General features: G+C 39.1%; 1 protein-coding gene across 1 annotated transcript in view; it reads left to right on the top strand.

Moving 5' to 3' along the window:
- Positions 1-21442, top strand: part of GRM5 (glutamate metabotropic receptor 5) — a 176645-nt gene that overhangs the window by 101159 nt on the left and 54044 nt on the right. The window contains exon 6 of the mRNA XM_021716750.1: positions 1323-2262. Coding sequence (XP_021572425.1) covers positions 1323-2262 — 940 coding nt within the window. The remainder of the gene's footprint in view (positions 1-1322; positions 2263-21442) is intronic.

Genomic DNA, 21442 nt, shown 5'->3' with positions numbered 1-21442 from the left:
GGTCGAGGCTGCGGTGGCCGGGAGCGGCCACTACACTCCAGTCTGGGCGATAGAGTGAGACTCCAACTCAAAAAAAAAAAAAAATTAAAAAGCGAGGTGTGGTGGTGGTACATGCCTGTAGTACCAACTACTCAGAAGGCTGAAGTGGAAGGATCTCCTGAACACTGGAGGTCGATGCTTTCATGAGCTATGATCGTCGTGATCATGCCACTGCACTCCAGCCTGAACAACAGAGTGAAACACTGATCCAAAAAAAAAATCTTTTTAGTGATTCCAGAGGGCAGTCAAGCTTGAGAACCACTGTCCTATAGAAATTTTGAAAGAAGACTAGTAATCCAAATGACACTATAGTCTGTCACTTTTGTCTGCTACTAATGCTGCTTAGTCAGCTATATATCTCCTGCCTGTCATGAGTAAAGAACAATTTGGGGAGTGTTTGCCAATGTTTGCCTATGGGGTCACTTTTCTTATAAAAATCAATCCCCCAGTTTTTTTCCAGCAGAACCATCTATAGCACATAAGCTACAAGATTTTCTGAAAACTCCAAATGTTCTTTACTAGTGTTGGTCATCTCTGATACCTGTGCTTTTCACATACTCTCACATGCATTCAAATGCTCTATATGGCTCCAAAATAATTCTCAAATTTGTCAATTACCTTTATCTCATTCAAAACTCACACAGCAACTAAAGAAATGTTTAAAATATGCACAAATAAATCTGACTCCATTCTTCCTCTGCTCTACCTATATCCCTAGAATAGCTTTCTATTGATCTAGGACTCTCTGATCTGCAATATCTCCCCCTTGCCTTCCTCCTCACCTCATCTTAGGCCACTTATCACACTACCATACAATAGCTTCCTTTCATGCCTCCCTTTCTTGTAGTTAACCCATTTGCCAACCCATGGGATCTCCAAATTCAGTCAAGAACACACTCATTTGTTAATTCCTATTGTAAGAGACCTTCCCTGTGCCCACTGACTTGTTCACAACCCATGCAATACTTCTTCATGACCCTTATCACAGTTATAAGTCATTGCTTAAAAGGTTCCCAGTTATTTTTTGAGGGCAGGAACCATGTTCTTCATGATTCTATTTCAAAACCTAGAACAGCTCCTATCACAGAAAAATGTATTCAATATTGTGAACATAAATATATCCTGAATGAATATGTGAAAGAATGAGTAGCATGAGATCCTGAAATTAGAAATGTAGATGGAAACAACCTGAAGTGGTCATAAACAGCTGAGGGTAACTTCGGGATGTGTGACACAGGTAGACATCTCTCCCTGTCTTACAACATGTGTCTGTGTCTCTGCAGGTTGCGATTTGATCCCAGTACAGTATCTTCGATGGGGTGACCCGGAGCCCATTGCAGCTGTGGTGTTTGCCTGCCTTGGCCTGCTGGCCACCCTGTTTGTTACTGCAGTCTTCATCATTTACCGCGATACTCCAGTAGTCAAGTCCTCCAGCAGGGAACTCTGCTACATCATCCTCGCTGGCATCTGCCTGGGATACTTATGTACCTTCTGCCTCATTGCAAAGCCCAAGCAGATTTATTGTTACCTTCAGAGAATTGGCATTGGTCTCTCTCCAGCCATGAGCTACTCAGCCCTCGTAACAAAGACCAATCGTATTGCAAGGATCCTGGCCGGCAGCAAGAAAAAGATCTGTACCAAAAAACCCAGATTCATGAGTGCCTGTGCCCAGCTAGTGATTGCTTTCATTCTCATATGCATCCAGTTGGGCATCATAGTTGCCCTCTTTATAATGGAGCCTCCTGATATAATGCATGACTACCCAAGCATTCGGGAAGTCTACCTGATCTGTAATACCACCAACCTAGGAGTTGTCACACCTCTTGGATACAATGGATTGTTAATTTTGAGCTGCACCTTCTATGCGTTCAAGACCAGAAATGTTCCAGCTAACTTCAATGAGGCCAAGTATATTGCCTTCACAATGTATACCACCTGCATTATATGGCTGGCCTTTGTGCCAATCTACTTTGGCAGCAACTACAAAATCATCACCATGTGTTTTTCGGTCAGCCTCAGTGCCACAGTGGCCCTTGGCTGCATGTTTGTGCCAAAGGTGTACATCATTCTGGCCAAACCAGAGAGAAATGTGCGCAGCGCCTTCACCACCTCAACTGTGGTACGCATGCACGTAGGGGATGGCAAGTCGTCCTCCGCAGCCAGCAGATCCAGCAGCCTCGTCAACCTGTGGAAGCGGAGGGGCTCCTCTGGGGAAACCCTAAGGTAAAAGTTGTGGGGGCAATATGGGGCACTGGCCCCTATAGCTGAGAGAATGGCATTTGCTTTCTGGATCTCTTGGATGGGAGAGATTGGAGCAAATGAAACAATGGGGAACAAGGTACCTTGACTGGCTTTTGCAAGGTTAATTGGATGTAGGTCTAATTACTTAGGCCAAGGCTAGAAACATGGAAGTTGAGATCACTAGGAAAGCAAAGAGTTACAGCAAAGGGAAGCAAGGTGGAGAGGTCAGGGAGAGAATAATCAAGGCAATGACCCCCATGTCCTAAGGGGACAGAGATACATTGTGGGCTACATTCAAATTCATCAGAACAGAGAAGATTATAATTAACACAAAAGATAATGCTAAGAGCAGAATGCCAGGAGTTTTATACATCTGACTGCACTGACACATCTCTGAACCTTATTCAAGCCCTCAAGAGCCATGAGAATGTAGAATCTATTTTAGTTCTTAACAGGTAAGTCAAACTTTTTGCATGTTTAAATAGCTGAAAGGGGCAAACAACCAAGAGGGATTTGTATATAATCGTCCTAAACAACCAGTTTCCCAATTCTGTGTTGCCCATAGTCCCATCACATCCCCGAGTTTAACCTCATGGGTTACTGGACAATTTTTATCTGGAAAAAGTCTGGAGCAAACAGTCCATGATTTCTCCCTTTATGGAAAACTTCCTTATGTGATAAATGACGCCAAAGCACTTCAAGAGAAAATTAGATCATGTTATCAGTGACTTGGGAACAACTTTTGATGTATCAAAAATGCTACATAGATTGTTGATCATTGAGAATGAGTTCCTTATTTCCATAGATTGAAAATAAAAATCTCCTCTATTTCAGAAGTACATATCAAAAGAGTTAGTCAGGACATTAGCCCTGCTAAAGAGCTTTCCCAGTATTTCTAAAAGCTAGATAAATAAATGAAAGATAAGTATCTTTCAAATGATAGATAAATATCTAAATATTGCTTAAACTCTTTCCATATACCATCACTTAGACAGCATGAAAGTCCTACTTTTCTGTCAGCCTTAATTCTTCAAAGCATGAATTAAACTGTTGGTAAAGGTACTAGTCTGCTGAGGTTTGAAAAGAACTTGCTGGGTACTTCAATTTTATCCACAATGTCCAATTTATTTACATTATTAACTTGTACTCTTGCCTCTTTCATTTCTTTTCTAATTCCTTTACACTTCTCATCTCTTCCAAGCACATAATACAAGACATTCAACTAAACTGTAACTTGGTCTTCTTCAGTAAATCCTGCCAATGTCATAGTCTACACAGAAGGTCATTCATAGATCTAACCCACTGGCATGTTTTCCATCTGTCTCTTGACTCCTCTATTAAACATTCCTTTTCTGAAACTTCTGCAAGATCAGCCTTTTATTTTGGCTAAGAAAATTTATTTTTTGAACTTTGTTTTATTAGCTTTTCTTTAAATTATTTAATTAAACAGGGAAGCCAATATATATAAAAGATAGGGTGCTGGAGGGAGAGAATTATGAATCTATGTCTAAGCATCTCAGCAACTCACCAGAGAAGGCTCCTTAGAGAGACAGCATGGAGTGATGGCAAAAAATACTGGCTGTGAAGTCAGATTGTTCTTGGTTTGAACACTGGCACTGCTGTTTCATCTCTTCACATCTTATTTTTTTCATTTGACAGATTGAGATCATATCACCTACCTCATAGAATGTAAAGAATGAATGAGTCAACACATGTACAGTATCAGCCACATAGTAGGCATTTCTTAAGTATTTGCCATTTTGATTAATTGTTAGCAATTTATCAGTTTTCTTTCACATCTGAAAGTTGTTGTGTCTGATGTGCAATCAGGTTGATTTTAATAATAAAGAGAGCATCATAAAAGGTAGTACAGATCTATGGAGTCAATGATTACACAGTCTGGGTTTCCTAGGACATTTGCATCTTTACATTGCCAGATCCTCACCAGACTGTATTGCATACCCTGTGTTCCAGTTTTAGCAGAGTGAAATCTCCTTGGGTGTGCAGGCCTTGGGTACCTTTTGGATCACTGTGTGTCCTATGCCCAGCTGTACCTGGAAGATCACTTGGCACCTAGAAGATGCTTAATAATGATATTTTAACTTATCTGCTGAGTGAATGAATTTGGGAGGATAGTATGTGGTAGGTATTTTTTTTGCTTGTCTTTAAGGGTGCACACTAATATTCCCAGTAGCACTATTAATGTCCATAAGATTAAGACTTCAGTGCCTTGTATTACAAACATCTCTTGCACTCCTATGGTCATTAGTCTCTGTTCAAGAATAAGATCATTGAATACATTTGCTGAAGTTACAATATTCCTCTAGTATTATTTAATTAACATTTTAACTATTTCATTTCTAATTTAATAAAAGAGACAAAAACATCAAATTTTACTGGCAATGCTAAGGATTGTGTTGCAATATTTTAACTTACTTTCTGTACAGTGCTATGTAGTTCTTGATTAGATTTTGCAACTGGTATATTTTGGTATTAGAGACTCAAAGAGAATAAGGACCTTTGACAACTGTTGTATTTTCTTTCTGCAATCTTGGCAAATCTTGGTCTATTCATGTAATTATAGCTGAGACAGGCTACAGTCTGATTATATAGAAACTGCTTTTTTTTTTTCTTTGCCATCAACCAGCATATTCAGGCTTGAATCTCCTTTTGATATGGAAAATAAAAAAGGATAGAGAAAGCTATGATGCTCTTGCATTCATACATCTCATACTTGCTCCCCTTTGTAAATCATAATCCTCAGAGACAGATGCAAACTATAGCGTTTATGAGCTCCTAAACTAAGTATTTATTCTCTGTGATACATAATCAAGATGTTTGGAGTATTTATCACATTGTAGAATATAACTAGTTATGCAGGGATTTATCTCCCCTCAACTTTGTAATTCTGTAAAGTTCAGGTCTATCACATTGTCTGCCACACTTAAAAAATAAAAAATGATCTCTAGTGTTTCTAATACTTTTACATTTTATTCAAAACCACTGTCATTAGTTGAATTTCTCAGGCTTGAAAACTGTAATATGCCAGTGAGCCCACCTCTTGGGAAGTTGGATGGGCTTAAGTAGGTAACTTAAATCACTGCATATAGGTCTTTGGGAGGAATCAGCTACCCCATTGGGCCCAGCCCTGTTCTGCTCTCCTCCATCTGGTTTTCATAGAAGCTGGAGGCCATAGCCCAAGCGAGATGTGGGCCCTGTTTCTAGGTGAGGTCTCTACGTGTCCCTTCCACAATGAAAGGTAGACAGCAAGAGCTCTATTTTAAAGAAGACACCGATTGCATACCTTAAAGTGAAGAATGTAATACTACCTACCAAGGTTAAAATGCCTGTCTCCAAAACTTAGTACAGAGTCCTGGATTGCAACCCAGCTGTATGAATTTGAACAAGGTACTTTAGTCTGTTTTCTCAACTGTATTATGGCAGATAATAATTACTGGGTTTTTTTTTTAATGAGGTAATATGTGTTAAGTGTTGAGTGCCTGCACATAGAAAGTAATCTTTGGTAGCTAAAACTTTTAGAACTACATTTAGCTGAAAGTAGCAGAAAGCCTATTTTCAGAGGTGTATACACTTTGAGTTTCATTCTCCTCATGTTACAAGAAATATGAAACTCAAAGAGCATTAACCTTTGAAAACAAAAAATAGAAGAAAGGGGATAGTAGTAATAGAAGGAGGAGGAGTGGGAAGGCGGGCAAAGAGGGGAAGGTGAGGAAAAGAAATGGAGGAGAAGCACAAAATAAAAGACTGAGGGAAAAAATTCCAAATTAAAGTAGTCCCCAAAAGTGTTTCCTTTATTGCACACCTACTACTGTGTTCTGTAACCTTACAGAACATATCATATATCATATATATATGATATAATGATATCAATATATATAATTAGTCTGATATTTTTAGCTGTCACAAAATATTGCAAGTACAAGTGACCATCCTCCATTTCTCAGATGGGGAATCTGAGGTCCAGTATGGTGAGAAGACCTGCCCATAGCCTCATGACTCATGAGTAATGGAACAGTTTCCAACTAAGGTCCTAGGTAATGACCACTAGAGCTGAGCATTTCCTGGAGGGTATTCTTTGGAAAATTACTCTCCTAAAGTGCTTTATGAAAAAGAAGCTATTTGGTTAAAAAAAAACTTGAAAAAGCTCTAATCTTTTATTGACAATAAACACTGAGTAATGTTGCAGTGTAAAAACCTATCATCTATTTATTAAACTCTTTCCAATCATTCCCCACACTTACTGTACACAGACCTTTTTTACTTTTTATTTTTCCAAGCAGCTCTGTTGACATTCTAAGCACTAATGCTTCAAAGGACTCACTTTGAAAAACATCATCATGGGCCCAAAGAAGATATGTTTGTAAGAAGGAGGCCACAAGGAGAAAATTTCCACCCCTGATCATGGAGAGAGAATCACTTTGAGCTCTCTGAGCAGCTAAGGAAAAAACAAAAAAATGGCTAATTCTAACAGATGTAACCATTTTCTGGAAAGTTAAATTAGCTCACCCAAGAGCACAAAGAAGAAAAGGGCCCAGAGTCAGTCATTCAATTCACCAAAATAGCAAAGGGAGATTTTTTTATTTAAATGGAATGAGTCACTATAGATTTTTTCAAATATAGAAACATGCTATTTATGCCATCAATGTATAGAAGTCCCTATGATTAACATTTTGGTTCTAGACACTAATTTCCAGCACAACATGGTGCAGCATCAAAACATTGTCAAGCAGATAATGCCAGGCTTCCATTTAAGGCCTTCACTCCAGCTGCAAATTGACAAATGAACACAAAACCAGTTCTGACCGCTCTACAAGATTCAGAATTTCAAGGGACATAGAACTTCTCAAGCACAGTGGACCTTTCATGGCTAAATTAATGAGAGACCTATAGCTATAAATTATCCATTTCCTCAGATGCTAAAACCCTCCCTTGAGATTCAAGTCAGGTGGCAGAATCATTAGTGTTGTCGCCACCTTAACTTAATTTTAGAAACTGTCATTTTCCACTTTTGTTTTAATTAACTAATTAACTTTGTTTTAATTAACATTGTCACAAAGGCCCACTTTGGCTGTCTACTAATGCAACTGATAACCCTTCCACAACCACTGACCAAATTACAATATGCCTGGAAAATTGGTTCATGTGTGCAAATTCCAACGTGCCAAATTGTTATTGGAGCTTTGATAATTTCCAATTGCTTGTATTTCATTAAGAGGTTATTTTATTGTGTAAAGTAATGTTCAGGTTATTTCTTTCTCTTTCGAATCTTCTACCTCTTCCTCTGTCTCTCCAACTCCTACCTATCTTCCAAGGTTCAGATACCTCAGCAAGGCTCTTCCATTAAGCCATATCACAGGCTATTCCTCATCTGAACTCTTAAGCCATTTATTGTTACACTTAGCACACATTCCTCACATCTTCAAAATTTATTATTTATTCACAGACATTTACTGAGGACAGAGCATTTGTAGGGATTGTGCTAGACCCTCTGGATATAAGAATTGTTTGTGTATATATGCAATATCTTCACAACAATCTGATGCTGTTTTCAAGTATCATATCTCCCTCAGTGTCTCACACAGTGCCCAACACATGACAGTGATCAGCAATAGACCACATAGAAGCATAGGACAGATGGAGTACAGATCTGCTGGGCACTAGCTCACAGGACTCATACTGCCATTACTGCAAACAAGATTACTTTGTTGACTTGATGGCCCAGATTTTATCTTATAATACTTTGTCCTAAAAATACAAGAAGAAACATTTTTATTTGAAAATTAAACTTCTTTTTTCTAAATCAAGCTTCTATTGAGGACCTGCTCTGTCTCAATCAGTGTTCTAGATCCTGGGGAGATAAATACAAAGGTCATTGGGGAGCTCTCAATCTCCCAAGAGAGACAGAATTAGAAACATATGTTAGGAGTCTACAGGGAAACATAGGGCTCAAAGGTAGAAGGAATATATTCTGTCAGAAATTAGAAATAACGTTTAAAAAAATGAATTCAAACAAGAGAAACTATCTGAACATTGTGAGACCCGTTTAGAAGCCTTCAGGACTTCTCTATTGGCTAAAACAGGACAGAGTCACACTGTCTTTGCCTCTTAGGAGGGGCCCTTGGTAATCTGACTCCTTCACCTGCAGCTGACCTGCTTTTGACCACTCATTATCTTACGTTCCACACTGACATCCTCCCAGTTTCCTTGCTCTCAGGCCTCTAGCAAGGCAGCTACTGTGGTATGAAATACACCCATTTCACCTCACAGTTCGCTCTCACTTGGCCAACTCATACTCATTTAGACATCACTTCTGCCAGCAAGCCTGTCCTGCCCCTCTGAGACTGCATTAAGTTGTCTCCTTGTGATCCAAATAGGCCTTGTATATCCTGCCATGGAGCATTTATCATCACACATGACAATCACTTGCTTAATTGTAAGGCTCCTTTGCCCTCCCCTCAACCACATACACTATACCATGAACTTATTAAAGACAGGGACTGTGTTTTACTTATTTTCTGTATCATTGGCAACTAACACAGCACCAGTAACTAAAAAATGTTTGTTAAATGAATGAATAATGATATTTGAGCTGCACTGGCATTTGCTAATGAACAAAGAAGTTCTGAAGATAGGAAGCAATTAAATGTATCGCGTACTTGCTACAGGCCAGGCACTGCTCTAAACCCCTTCAAAGTACTGAATCTTTTTATCCCCCAATCAGTAGGCATTATTACTTTTTTCCCATTGTACAGATGAGGAAACTGAGGCAAACATATGTTAACTTATTCACTTAAGCACATTTGAACAGTAGATAGAGAATGGATTAGAATAAAGGGAGGCTAGTTTCAGAGCTTTCTCAGGAAGGAGGAGGTGGAAGGGCCCCAGCACCCCTGAACCAATGCCAGGAACAGTCCCCTTCCATACTTCTTGTAATGTGAGAGATAAGGCTCCTCACCCGAAGAAGAGAATTGTACAAAAAGTAGTATAAATCTTCATGATTCCTATCAATATCATAAATATTAATATTAATTGTATTATATTAATATTTATATACAATGAGACATTCATATTTTATTCCTATAAACAAATCCATATAGATATTTGAAAATCATCAAAAATTTCTAAATTTCTGACAGTCTTTAAAGTTCAAATTTAATCTCGGAGGTTTTTATATACTTTATTTATACATAAAAAGAAAAAATCACATCAGGATTAGTTGAAGGTATTATGGAGTCAAGAAAGCATAGTGCGATACAGATCCAGGGAGCAGTTTTTAATGAAACTCCTTGGGGGAGAACCGTACTCCCCATTCATTTCATCTCAATTTTTCTTAGTTCAGGCTTCCATGTATACTGTAAGGGTTGAAATAGGGAACATAATTTAACTCAAGGAGCATTAGCCTCTGAAAATAGAAGAAAGAGAGGATAGTAGCAATGGAAGGAGTAGGAGTGGGAAGGTAGGCAAAGAGGGGAAGGTGAGGAAAAGAAATGGAGGAGAAGCACAAAGTAAAAGACTGAGGAAAAAATTCCAAATTAGAGTAGTCCCCAAAACTGTTTCCTTTACTGCCCACCTACTACTGTGTTCTGTAACCTTACAGAACATATCATATATCATATATATGATATAATGATATCAATATATATAATTAGTCTGATATTTCTAGTTGTCACAAAATATTGCAAGTGCAAGTGACCATCCTCCATTTCTGAGATGGGGAATCTGAGGTCCAATATGGTGAGAAGACCTCCATGACTCATGAGTAATGGAGTAGTTTCTAACTAAGGTCCTAGGTAATGGCCACTAGAGCTGAGCATTTCCTGGAGAGTATTCCTTGGAAAATTACTCTCCTAAAGTGCTTTATGAAAAAGAAGTTATTTGGTAAAAAAAACTTGAAAAAGCTCTAATCTTTTATTGGCAATAAACACTGAGAAATGTTGCAGTGTAGAAACCTATCACCTATTTATTAACTCTTTCCAATCATTCCCCACACTTACTGTATATAAGACCCATTTGTCTATCTTATCTCTTATAGCATGGGCTTTTGGGGTTTTGATCAGGAATTGGTTGCCTATTTTGATTTCTGTAAGGGTGCCTCCTGCATTTTCTAAGATTCTTAAAGCTTGGGGTTTTACATTTAGGTCTTTGATCCATTTGGAGTTAATTTTTATGTATGGCAATAGGAGGTCCTATTTCAATCTTGTGCACGTGGTCAGCCTATTTTCTCAGCACCATTTACTGAATAGGTTCTCTTCTCCCCAGTGGTTGTTGATGGAGGTTTTGTTTAAGATTAGTTGGTTGAGAAATTGGGTTTTGCTTCCAGAATCTCTATCCTGTTCCATTGGTCTATATGCCTGTTCTTGTACCAATACCAATATGTTTTGATTATTTTAGCCTTATATTGAAGTTTAAAGTCTGGAAATGTGATACCTCCTGTTTTGTTTCTTTTGCTAAGGATTGTTTTGGCTATTCGTGGTCATTTATGTTTCCATATGAATTTCTATATTGTCATTTCCAAGTCTGAGAAGAATGATGCTGACAATTTAATGGGTGTTGCATTGAATCTGTAAAATGTCTTTGGTAGGATGGATGTTGATTCTTCCAATCCAAGAGCATGGAATATTTTTGTGTGCTTGTGTGTCATATTTGACTTCTTTGAGCAATATTTCGTAGTTTTCGTTGTAAAGATCTCTCACTTCTCTGATCGGGAAGATGTCAAGATATTTCGTGTGTGTGTGTGTGTGTGTGTGTGTGTGTGTGTGTGTGTGTATGTGTGTATGTGTGTGTGTCTATTGTGAATGGGATTGTATTTTTTATTTGGTTTACTGCCTGTTTGTTGTTGTTGTTGATGTATAAAATGTGACAGTCTTCTGTAGGGCTATTTTGTATCCCGAGACTTTGCCAAAGTCATTTATCAGTGCAAGGAGGTTTATGACAGATTATCTTGGATTTTCGAGGTACAGGACCATATCATCAGCAAACAGGGATAATTTGACTTCTTCTTTCCTTATTTGGATACCCATGATTTCCTTCTCTTATCTGATTGCTCTAGCTAGGACTTCCAACACCCTGATGAACAGGAGGGATGAGAGTGAGCAGCTCTGTCTTGTTCTTGTTTTCAGGGGAAATGCTTCCAGTTCCTGTCCATTTAGCAATATGTTGGCAGCAGGTTTATCATAGATGGCATTTACTATTTTGAGGTATGTCCCTTCTATGCTTAGGTGTTTCAAGGATTTTTATCAAGAAGGGATGTCATATTCTATCAAACGCTTTGTCTGAACCTAATGATAAAATCATGTGGTTCTTGTTTTTATATGTGTTGATGTATTTAATTGCATCTATGGTCTTAACGGATGTTGAACCAGCCCTGTATCTCAGGCATGAAGACTACTTGGTTGTGGTGGATGATTTTTGAGATGTGTTGTTGGATTTGATTTGCTAGCATCTTGTTGAGAATTTTTGCTTCTATGTTCATCAGGGACGTTGGCCTATAGTTCTCTTTCTTCATTGGATCTTTACTTGGTTTAAAGTATCAGTGTGACGTTAGCATCACAAAAGGATTTGTGGACAGTTCCATCTTTCTCAATTGCTTGGACTACTTGCAGTACGATTAATATCAGCTCCTTCTTATATGTTTTGTAGAAGTTCACTGGAAAGACGTCTGGTCCAGGGCTTTATTTATTTTTTTATTTTTTTATTTTTTTGTAGATAGTTTTCTTATGACAGAGTCAATTTTCCCGGGTTGTTATTGGTCTGTTTAGTTGTTCAGTGTCTTCTTATTCAACCTTGGGAGGTTGTGTGATATTAGAAAGTCCTCTATTTCATTTTGGTTATCAAGTGTGTTTCCATACACGTGTGCATAGTAATCTCTGATAATCTTTTGTATACTTTGGCATGAGTTGTGACTTGATCTTTTGCATTTCTGATTGTATTTGGGTTTTTTTCTTCCTCTCTTTTTTTTTTTTTTTGGTCATTCTGTCTAGGGATCTATCAATCTTATTTATCCTTTCAAAGAACCAGTTTTTTGTTTCATTGTTTTTTTCTGTGGTATTTTTGTCTTCTGTGTCCCATAATTGAGTTTTTACTTTGGTGATCTGGATTCTTCTGCTGAAGTTAGGGTTTTGGTTGTCCTGTATTTCTGGCTCCCTTAGGTGATTTGTTAGGCTGCCAACTAGTGCTCTTTCATTTTTTTTTTTTTGATATGTGTTCATAGAGATATAAATTATCTTCTTAGTACTGTTTTCACGGCACCACAGACTTAGGTTTGGTTTCTTGATATAATCACCCATCTCTTGGAGAGTTTCTTCTTTTTTCCTAAGGTTTTTTCCCTATATTTTTAATAGATTGGGCTAATTCCATATTTTGATCTTCCATCTCTGAGATTCTTTCTGCTTGGTCAATTCTGCTTCCCATGCTTGTTATTTATTTCTTTGATGGAATTCTTTATTTCTGTTATTTCTAAGTAAGTTTCTTTGAGCTTGCCTAGCTCTGTTGCAATTTCATTTAATTTTTGCCCTCGCATTTCTTAATCTTTATTCACTCTATCCAATGATTCTCTGATCTCTGTAAGTACTTTCTGGATTCTATCATTCTGAGAGAGAGCCATTGTTTGTGCCCCAGTAGCTGTTCTTTCTAGCACTGACTCTTTGCTGGAACTCTGATGGTTATTGGCAGTTTTTTGTTGGTTTTTCTTCAATTTCAGCTGTTCTCTTATCTTTCTTTTTAATTCCATTTCTCAGTGGAAAATGGAGAGGCAGTCACTTCTGATATTTGTTCTACCTTTTGTCCTTCCTTGAGCTGGGGCTCCAGGTTTGTTCAGTTATGAAGTAGAACTATGAGTGTGATATTGTTCAGAGTCTGCACAGTATGACCTTACAATGAGTATGCTTGCATAGCTCCTGAGTTCAGAACAGGGTATAAGAGGGAAAAGAGAGAGAAAAGAGAAAGGAAGAGAAAGAAAGAATAAGAGGAAATATATATATAAAAAGAAACAAGCAAACAAACATGACAGAGAAAGAACAGAGTAAGAGAAATAGGAGAAGGGAAGAAAAGAGAAAACCAACAAACAAACAAGGCAACCAAATGAGATAATCAAGCAAAGAAACCAATAACCGCCCCCCCCCAAAAAAGTTGATAGAGTTGTCAGTTTTTATATACCTCTTTGGGGAGGAGTCCCTCTTGTGATTGATTCTACAACTGCAGGGCTGTTTCTGCAGGTTCCCTATTCACTGTTGGAACTTAAGATGTTAGAATCTTCACCTCCTGCTTCCTGCAGTTGGTAGTAATTTTGTGGCTGTGTGAGGGAAGAAGACTGAAATAACCTGACACTGCATGTCTTGGGATCTCAGCCCCTTCCTCTTCCAGCTTTGTCCCAGCTCCCAGAGCACCCAGTTCATGACAGGGGAATGGGGCCTTTTGTCTCTGCTCTGCCCTCCTTATCTCTTTCACTTGTTGCTAGGGGCAGTTGAGGGAGTCAGGCATTCACCAGCCTCCTTCTCAAGCAGTTCTTCTGTCTCCATCTATCACCCAGCAGCTGGTTTAGGGTGGAGGGTGGATTCTCTGGGGCCCACATCTGCCATTATCCACCAGGGCTTGTGCACTGAGGGCAATGTTCTCTGAGGTCACAAAGAGCAGCCCCAATGCAACACAGAGATAGTTCCTGGTCTCAAGATGCAGTTCTACTGTTCCACAGAAGCTGTCTTGGAACACTTATCTGCCCACGTATTAGAGAGCCTGCTCAGTTTCTCTACTGGCTGCTGTTCCTGTCACCAATGGGGTTGATAGCTCCCTCTCTAGCAGTTACCACAGTCTCCAGATCTCAAGACCCAGAGGCAAGGCTCTGGAGTTCATTTCACATTCAGGGTGGTTTCTCCCCGCTGTTTCCTCAGGACTCTGCCTCAGGCTCCCTCACTGCACTCCTTCTGTGACCCATGGCTTTACCAGGAGGTCCCTAGCCACTTGTTCTTGAGTTCCTACTCAGTCAGTCTCTCACATCCCTGCTTACACACAGAAATACATGCAGAATTGTCCAGACAGTCACTCACACACACAGGGACTTTGCACAGCCCAACTGGTTATACCACCATTTTCCTGGAAATCTCCCTTTGTATTATGTACACAAGATCTTGAGAGTTTAATACAGAGCGTGTCCCACCATGCAGACCCATGGGATGTGAATTCTCTTTTTCCTAATTGTGAGGTCATCTCAGTTCATGTCCACCCAATATACAGTTCTAGTGACTTAATCTAAGAAGAAGTTCCATGACTTAACTGTTTAGGGAAGTTATTGAAATGAAAATATTTGGCTCCAGAAATTATGTCTGAATTACTAGTAAATCATTGCTGTGTGCTGGGGGTCCATGGCCCTCCAATTATCATTACATTCTTAGGTGGCAAATTAAAAAGTTTCTGCTTGTGCTTTTCTTTTCTTTTCTTTATTTTTCTTTATTTTTATTTTTTTGAGTTGGAGTCTCACTCCATCACCCAGGCTGGAGTGCAGTGGCATACTCACGGCCACTCCAGCATTGACCTGCTGAACTCGGGTGATCCTTCCACCTCAGCCTTCCAAGTAGCTGGAACTACAGCCACATGCTACCATGCCCAGCTATTTTGTTGTTGTTGTTGTTAATTTTTTGTAGAGATGAGGTCTCACCAAATTGCCGAGGCTGTATTCAAACCCATGGGCTCAAGCGATCTTCTCACCTCTGCCTCTCGAAGCGCTGATATTACAGGTGTGAGCCACTATGCCCGGCCTAACAGCTTTTCTAGAAGTCAAACTTCCCTTAGAGTTTAAATGTAGTTTGCAGGTTTTAGCCATTTCTCTTGTTTCTGTTGTGGTTTTGGCAGTGCATTTACATTTTTTCATAAAAAATATGATTTTTCACTTGGCCCAGAACATGTGGATCCATCTTTACTTAATTATGTAGAAACTAAATGATGAATCACTGTGATAAATTTTATGCATCACATAATATGAAACTCTATTTGGTGAGTCACGTATGTGCTCATGTTGTTCACTCATGTTTAGCCAAAAAAAAAAAGTATAGTAAGAAATTGAAGAAAATAGTCTCATCATCTCTCAGGTGCACAAGTTTGCTGCCAGGTCTTACTTTCTGGCATCATGACAGCATGCTATGGATGATAAAAGCTGCCAGAAAGCATGACTCCCCCTCTGCTGAATTAAAATTGTATAGCCAGAAATGCAAACTAGTAATGCTATTTTCCTTTAAGTATGTATGTGACGTTTTTGGTTTGAGAAAAAAGAAAGACCATGACTTGGTAAAGAAACATAGATCTGTCACTGACCTTGCTCTTCCAAAACAACAGTAACTGAAAAGCAAAAAGCATTGTGAATCTGATGAAACTCCTAGTGAAAAGAATAATTCTAATCAGCATTTGTTAAGCAAATCCCAATCATGTGTGAGACCCCATTCCATGTGTTTTGCATATGACTCTTTTATGGGATAAAAACCTTCCCAACCCCGAGTTCTGATTCAGTTGGCCTGGAGTGGGATCAAAGAGCATTTCTTATAAGCTCCCAAGTAATGCTGACGATGCTGGTTTAGGAATCTCACTCTAGGTTCACTCTGAGAACCATGGACTTACATATTTTAAGCTCACAACAACTATGTGATTCAGAAATTATTGTTTTCATTTGTGTTTTAAAAGTGAGAAAATTTAAGCTGAGAGGTTAAGTGATCTGTCCAAGTTTATACAACTGGTAAGGGATACAAATGGCACTGAAACTTAAGGTTGTCTGAATCCAAACAGCATGTTCTTTCCACGATAGCATGACTGGTAAGCTTTCAGGAGGATCTTTCAAGTGGGTAATTGTTCCCTCCTTCCTGTTTGCACCATACTAAGACCTCTGTTTTACAGATTCATTAAATTCTAAGAGATTGCCTACCCACCTGAGGGTAAGATAATAACACTACTATTAAAAGAGGATTGCTATTGCTTGGGTTATTAAACATATTTTCCATTCTTCTCATCTGGTAAATTCCACAGCAATCTCAGAGATTATTCTAAAATGTTAATCCAGTTTCTCCCCTTCTGACTGAGGGGCATACCCTTGGCCACACTGGAGCCAATGTCCAATTCAGAAGACAAGTTGCCATCTCCCTTCATTCAGGTCCACATAAACCACACATCAGTGCCAGGGAGGAACATGGTTAAATAACAGGGAATTTGAAAATAATTTGGGGTATAAGCTGGCTGTGATCTCAGTGTCACCATATAATATTGCCATAAAATCAAAAGCAAAATTAAACAAAGAAACCTTATTCAATCTCAGATGGCATGAGTAAAATAAGTGAGATAACAAGATAGAATAACTTCAACACAGACGTTCTCTGTGGTAGCCAGAAAAATGGCTCCCAGACATGGTCACATCCTATTCCATGGTGTCTGTGATATGTTATATGATGGGGGGTTTTGCAACTGTGCTTATGTTAAGAGAAGATGATGCTGGATTATCCCAGTGTGCTCTATGTAGTCACAGGTGTCTTTACAAGAGGGAGGCAAGAGTGCTAGTGTCAGAGAGAGAGAGTTGAACATGCTACTCTGCTGGCTTTGAAAATGAAAGAAGGGTCTAGAAACCAAGGAATGCAAGCAACCTCTAGAAGCTGGAAAAGACAAGAAAATAGATTGTCTCTAGTGTCTACAGAAAGGAACATAGCCCTGCTGGTACCATCATTTAATCCCAGTGAAAACCATTTCTGACTTCTGATCTCTAGAACCATAAAATAATATAGTTGCATTACTTTAATTCACTAAGTCTGTGGTCATTTGTTAAAGTAGCAATAGAAAACTAAATACATACTCCACAAGACTTGGAACTTAAATGAACTTAAACAACACTCCTTAAAGATAGACCATCTTGACTCAGGCAAAGAAAGAGGAAATTTTGATCTTTGCCACCCCAAATTCCTGTGAGATTCCATAACATTTTATAAAGTTTTACTCTGGTCATATGTTTCACTGAGAAAATCATTGTTTATGCCCTCTCCACGCACTCCCCAATACACATATTCTATCAAACATCACTGAGAGAAAGAACATATTCTTATTCTTAGGCTAGCTCTGAATAGGTGCTCAGTAAATTGCTGTTTGGTAATACAGGAGTTAAAAGTGAGAACAAGCCCTACTGAGTCCTCCTACTTATATTCCTAAGAGGACTGTAAATAATTTCCTACTGGGCTGAACCTTGTATCTTAACTTTCCCCTGTGCTGTATTTTGTCTGCTCCACTCTGGTTTACATTAAGAGTCTTGGTCAGAAGCTGAAGAGGGCAGGACCACACCTGGCCCATTGGTGAGAGTTAGGCACACCAGACAGTACGTTCTGATTCAGCAGGACACATTATGACATTGCAGAAAAGACACGGAGGGAGTATCACAAGGATATGAGAGGGAACTGGAGTTCAGAGTGAACTGCAGACACATCTCTGAGGGACTCTTCAACCATTGAGTACAGCCAAGTGTGCCCCTTGTTGCTGGAGAATGGACCAGGGCAAAAGTAGACTTTCCTCCTCCATGCACAGAGCTAGTGCCTGCCAGGACAACAAAAGAAGAACCAAATGTTCCAACCCAAATGGACTAGCAAGGATTTTTCCCTTTCATTGATTAACTAATGAAAATACAAGAAAAAATTGATTTCAGCATTCACTCACAACAGAAGTCTCACTTTAGGACTTGTTTTAATCTAAAGCATACCTTGATGGTACTTGGGAAAAACTGAGCAAATTGACTTCAGTGACGAACTTAAAAAGAGAGACACGAGCCGACCTTGGTGGCTCAGCCTGTAATCCCGCGCCTTTCGGAGGCTGAGGTGAGTGGATTGCCTGAGCCTGCGGGTTCGAGACCCGCCTGGGCAGCGAGACCTCATCTCTACAATAAATAAAAAATATCAGCCGGGCGTGGTAGCGCATGCCTGTAATTCCGGCTACTCAGAAGGCTGAGGCGGAAGGATCGCCGGAGCCCAGCGGGTCGAGGCTGCGGTGGCCGGGAGCGGCCACTGCACTCTAGTCTGGGCGACAGAGTGAGACTCCAACTCAAAAAAAAAAAAACCAAGAGAGAGACACGTTAGCAGAATGCTAATGGGCTAAACTGGAGCTAAGCAGATGCAGACTTCTGATGTTTTGCCTGTCTTTTTCACTTTCAAATTCCAAATCCCTGCATCAAAGCACATGTTATCTAATTTTCTCTTGGACATTTCCAGCGGCTTTTGTTTAATTGTATTCACTATACAGACACTGCTCTGTGACTGTATCTCCAGGGAGAATAGTGCCAGACAGACAGCGAGTTGTTGGCTGAAAGGCGCAGACAGCCTTTTAAACTCCAGGGCATTTCTGACCATCCTTAGTAATGCCAGTGAAGATTCAGGCTTTATGTGTCACCGTTCACAGACTCTACCTTTCCTCCTCTTTCCCTTTCCTTCTCAAGAACCATGCTCGCCTCCCAGAAGTCAGCAGACCACGTCCCTTTCAGAGCCTCTGGGTGGCAGGTGGGATTCTCTGGGCAACTCCAGTGAAGAAGCATTTGTGCTCAAGACACAATCAGCTTGTGAAGCAATGACCTACTACTGTGGGCTTATACAGAGTTTGATGTGAGCAGCCAAACGTTTGCAGAGGCAGTGCTAACTAGTGCTATTCCCAGGTGTACCAACAAAAGAAAATTCGTAATACTGCAAACATCCTATTCTATACGTTGGTTTGCTCGTCATCAATATCACCTTTCCACACTGATCTGATACATGAGTTGGGAAAAATCAGTATTTTCTAGAATGCTAATGCTAGATTTAAAAAACATATCTCATACATACCATAAAAGAGCCTTGCCTAAATATCTTCCCATCTTTCACCTTTGACACTAAAAATGCACTTAAAATTCAGCAAGTTGTGCTTGCAGTATTTATTCTTCAGAATCAAACCAACTACCAGCAAGATTTTCCATTGATTGGAGATGTACCATGTGCATATGTGCCCTATTTATTGATCTAATTCATTTCTTACTACAACCCTGGAAGGAAAGTTTATTATACCCCTTATACTGATGAGGACACTAAAGGTGAGAATGGTGAGGAAACTTGCCCAAGGTGGTGAGTAGCTAAACCATGGCTGGAATTCAGTTGTTAAAGTTCAGAACTTTAACTCTCAAATGCACTAAAATGTATCACTTTTTCTAAAGCTTGACCTGAATAAGTAGCCAATCTGTTCTGTCACATGCTAGTTACCCGGTTACCCGTCTCTGGAAGAAAACACAGAATGGTGAAGGAGAAAATATCCTTTTACCATCAATAAAAATCAGTCAGAATCTGCAACATTTTATATGTAAGTGCTCAATGCAAATATGAAGAGGTTGTGGTCTTCTGGTGAGAGGTAGATGAGAAAGGAGATTGAGAATGAAGTTAGGCCATCTCTGCAACAATTACTAGATTTAAGGTCAAGACCTTAGGTATTCCAGCCAAAAGTTTAAAGAGGAAGAACCTATAGAAGGGAAAGTGGACTGTCGGATGTGGAAAGAAGATGATGGGAATGATGTTGGTGATAGCTCACACTAAGTTAACATTTGTAATGTGGCAGATACTACTATCAGTGCCACATAGGCACTCATTGAACAATTAAAACAACCACAATAGGTGGGCAACATTAGTATTCCCATGTCCCCATTTTATAAATAAAAATCAAGACAAGCAGATTGCCTGAGGACAGATAGCTGGAAAGAATTGGACCTTAAATTTAAATCTAATTAGTTTTTTTCTACAGTTCATGACCTTAGCTACTAGAAGTTACATGCACCAAGATTGTATTTAAAAACAAGTAAAGAGTCTGTAGAACTCAGTAAATGGTTCAATTTGAGAAGGACATTTGAGAACCTATCACTGCTATAATTTGATTTCAGTGAGACATCCTTCTATTTGACCCTTTAGTCAAGTTAACTACCCAATACCCTGTTTTCTTTTGTTATCCCCTTCCCTTATCACTTTCTCTTCCAGTAAGATTTTAATCCACTGTCTAGAGTACACTTTCATATTATAATCCAGTTAAGGTCCAACATTAATCTGGCTTGGTCATGAAAGCATAAGAAACATATTTTTTAGTCCCTTTCCTGAAATGTCTGCATAACGCAGACAGACTTGACTTGAATTAAATTGGTAGAAGAAGTTGAATATGTTTCCTAAAAACAGATACAAATGAAATACGTGGTTTCATTTTTACCAATTATGATTTATTTTAATCTTATTTCTTCAAATGACGACTACTTCTAAAGTCATTCATTTAAAAATGTAAGAGATTGTGGAAGGAATATTTTAGAAGTGATCAGGTACAGTTTAACTTCATAAGCTATTTCTTAGGCACCATGCAAAATATTTAAGCCAATTTTTAGAATTAACTGTGTTTGACAATCAGGATAACTTTAGTGTGTAAGGCAGGTTATCAGAGAAAAGTATTACTTTGACCAGCAAATTAAATAATGATTTAATCATCACTTCTCCAGACTTTGAAGATCCTCCTCCTCCTCCTCCTCCTCTTCCTCTTCCTCCTCCATTTCCTCTCTGGACAAAAGCTACAATTCCAAAATAACAGCCCAAACCTGTGTTATCCTTGACATTTTATTTCCTCTGACTCTTCACATCCAATCAGTAATTTCTCCTGCTAATTTTACTTTATTTTCTGAATTTTCATTGATATCGCCATGAATTGAGTCTTCATATTTTATTGTCTGAACTACCAACATAATGTCCTAACTCTCTATTATTAATGAACCACCTTTTCCCAAAAGGTGCCAGAGTGATCTCATAAAGTGAAAATCTGCTCACATTACCCAAAACTCAAACTAATTTCAGTAGGCATAATGCTTTACAATATAAAAATCTAAATCTCCATCGCAAGGCTGACAAAGACTTAATGACCTGGCCTTTGATGACTTGGCCTTCCCAACCTTGGGTCCACCCACCAATCTGTTACACCAATCCCCCAGTACCCCCCACACCACCAGTGTTCCTCCAACCAAATCTTCAAACACATACTATACTGCTGTGCCAATCTGCATATAGTTCCTCAAAAACACCAACCTATGGCCATTTCTTTGTTTTTTTGTTGTTTTTTTTTTTTGAGTTGGAGTCTCACTCTGTCACCCAGACTG

Source organism: Carlito syrichta, unplaced genomic scaffold (genome assembly GCF_000164805.1).
Source record: "Carlito syrichta isolate Samal-C Ts95f unplaced genomic scaffold, Tarsius_syrichta-2.0.1 Scaffold308910, whole genome shotgun sequence".
NCBI lineage: Eukaryota > Metazoa > Chordata > Mammalia > Primates > Tarsiidae > Carlito > Carlito syrichta.
The sequence above is the reverse complement of the archived record's forward strand: the minus strand, read 5'-3'. Positions and strand labels throughout refer to the sequence as shown.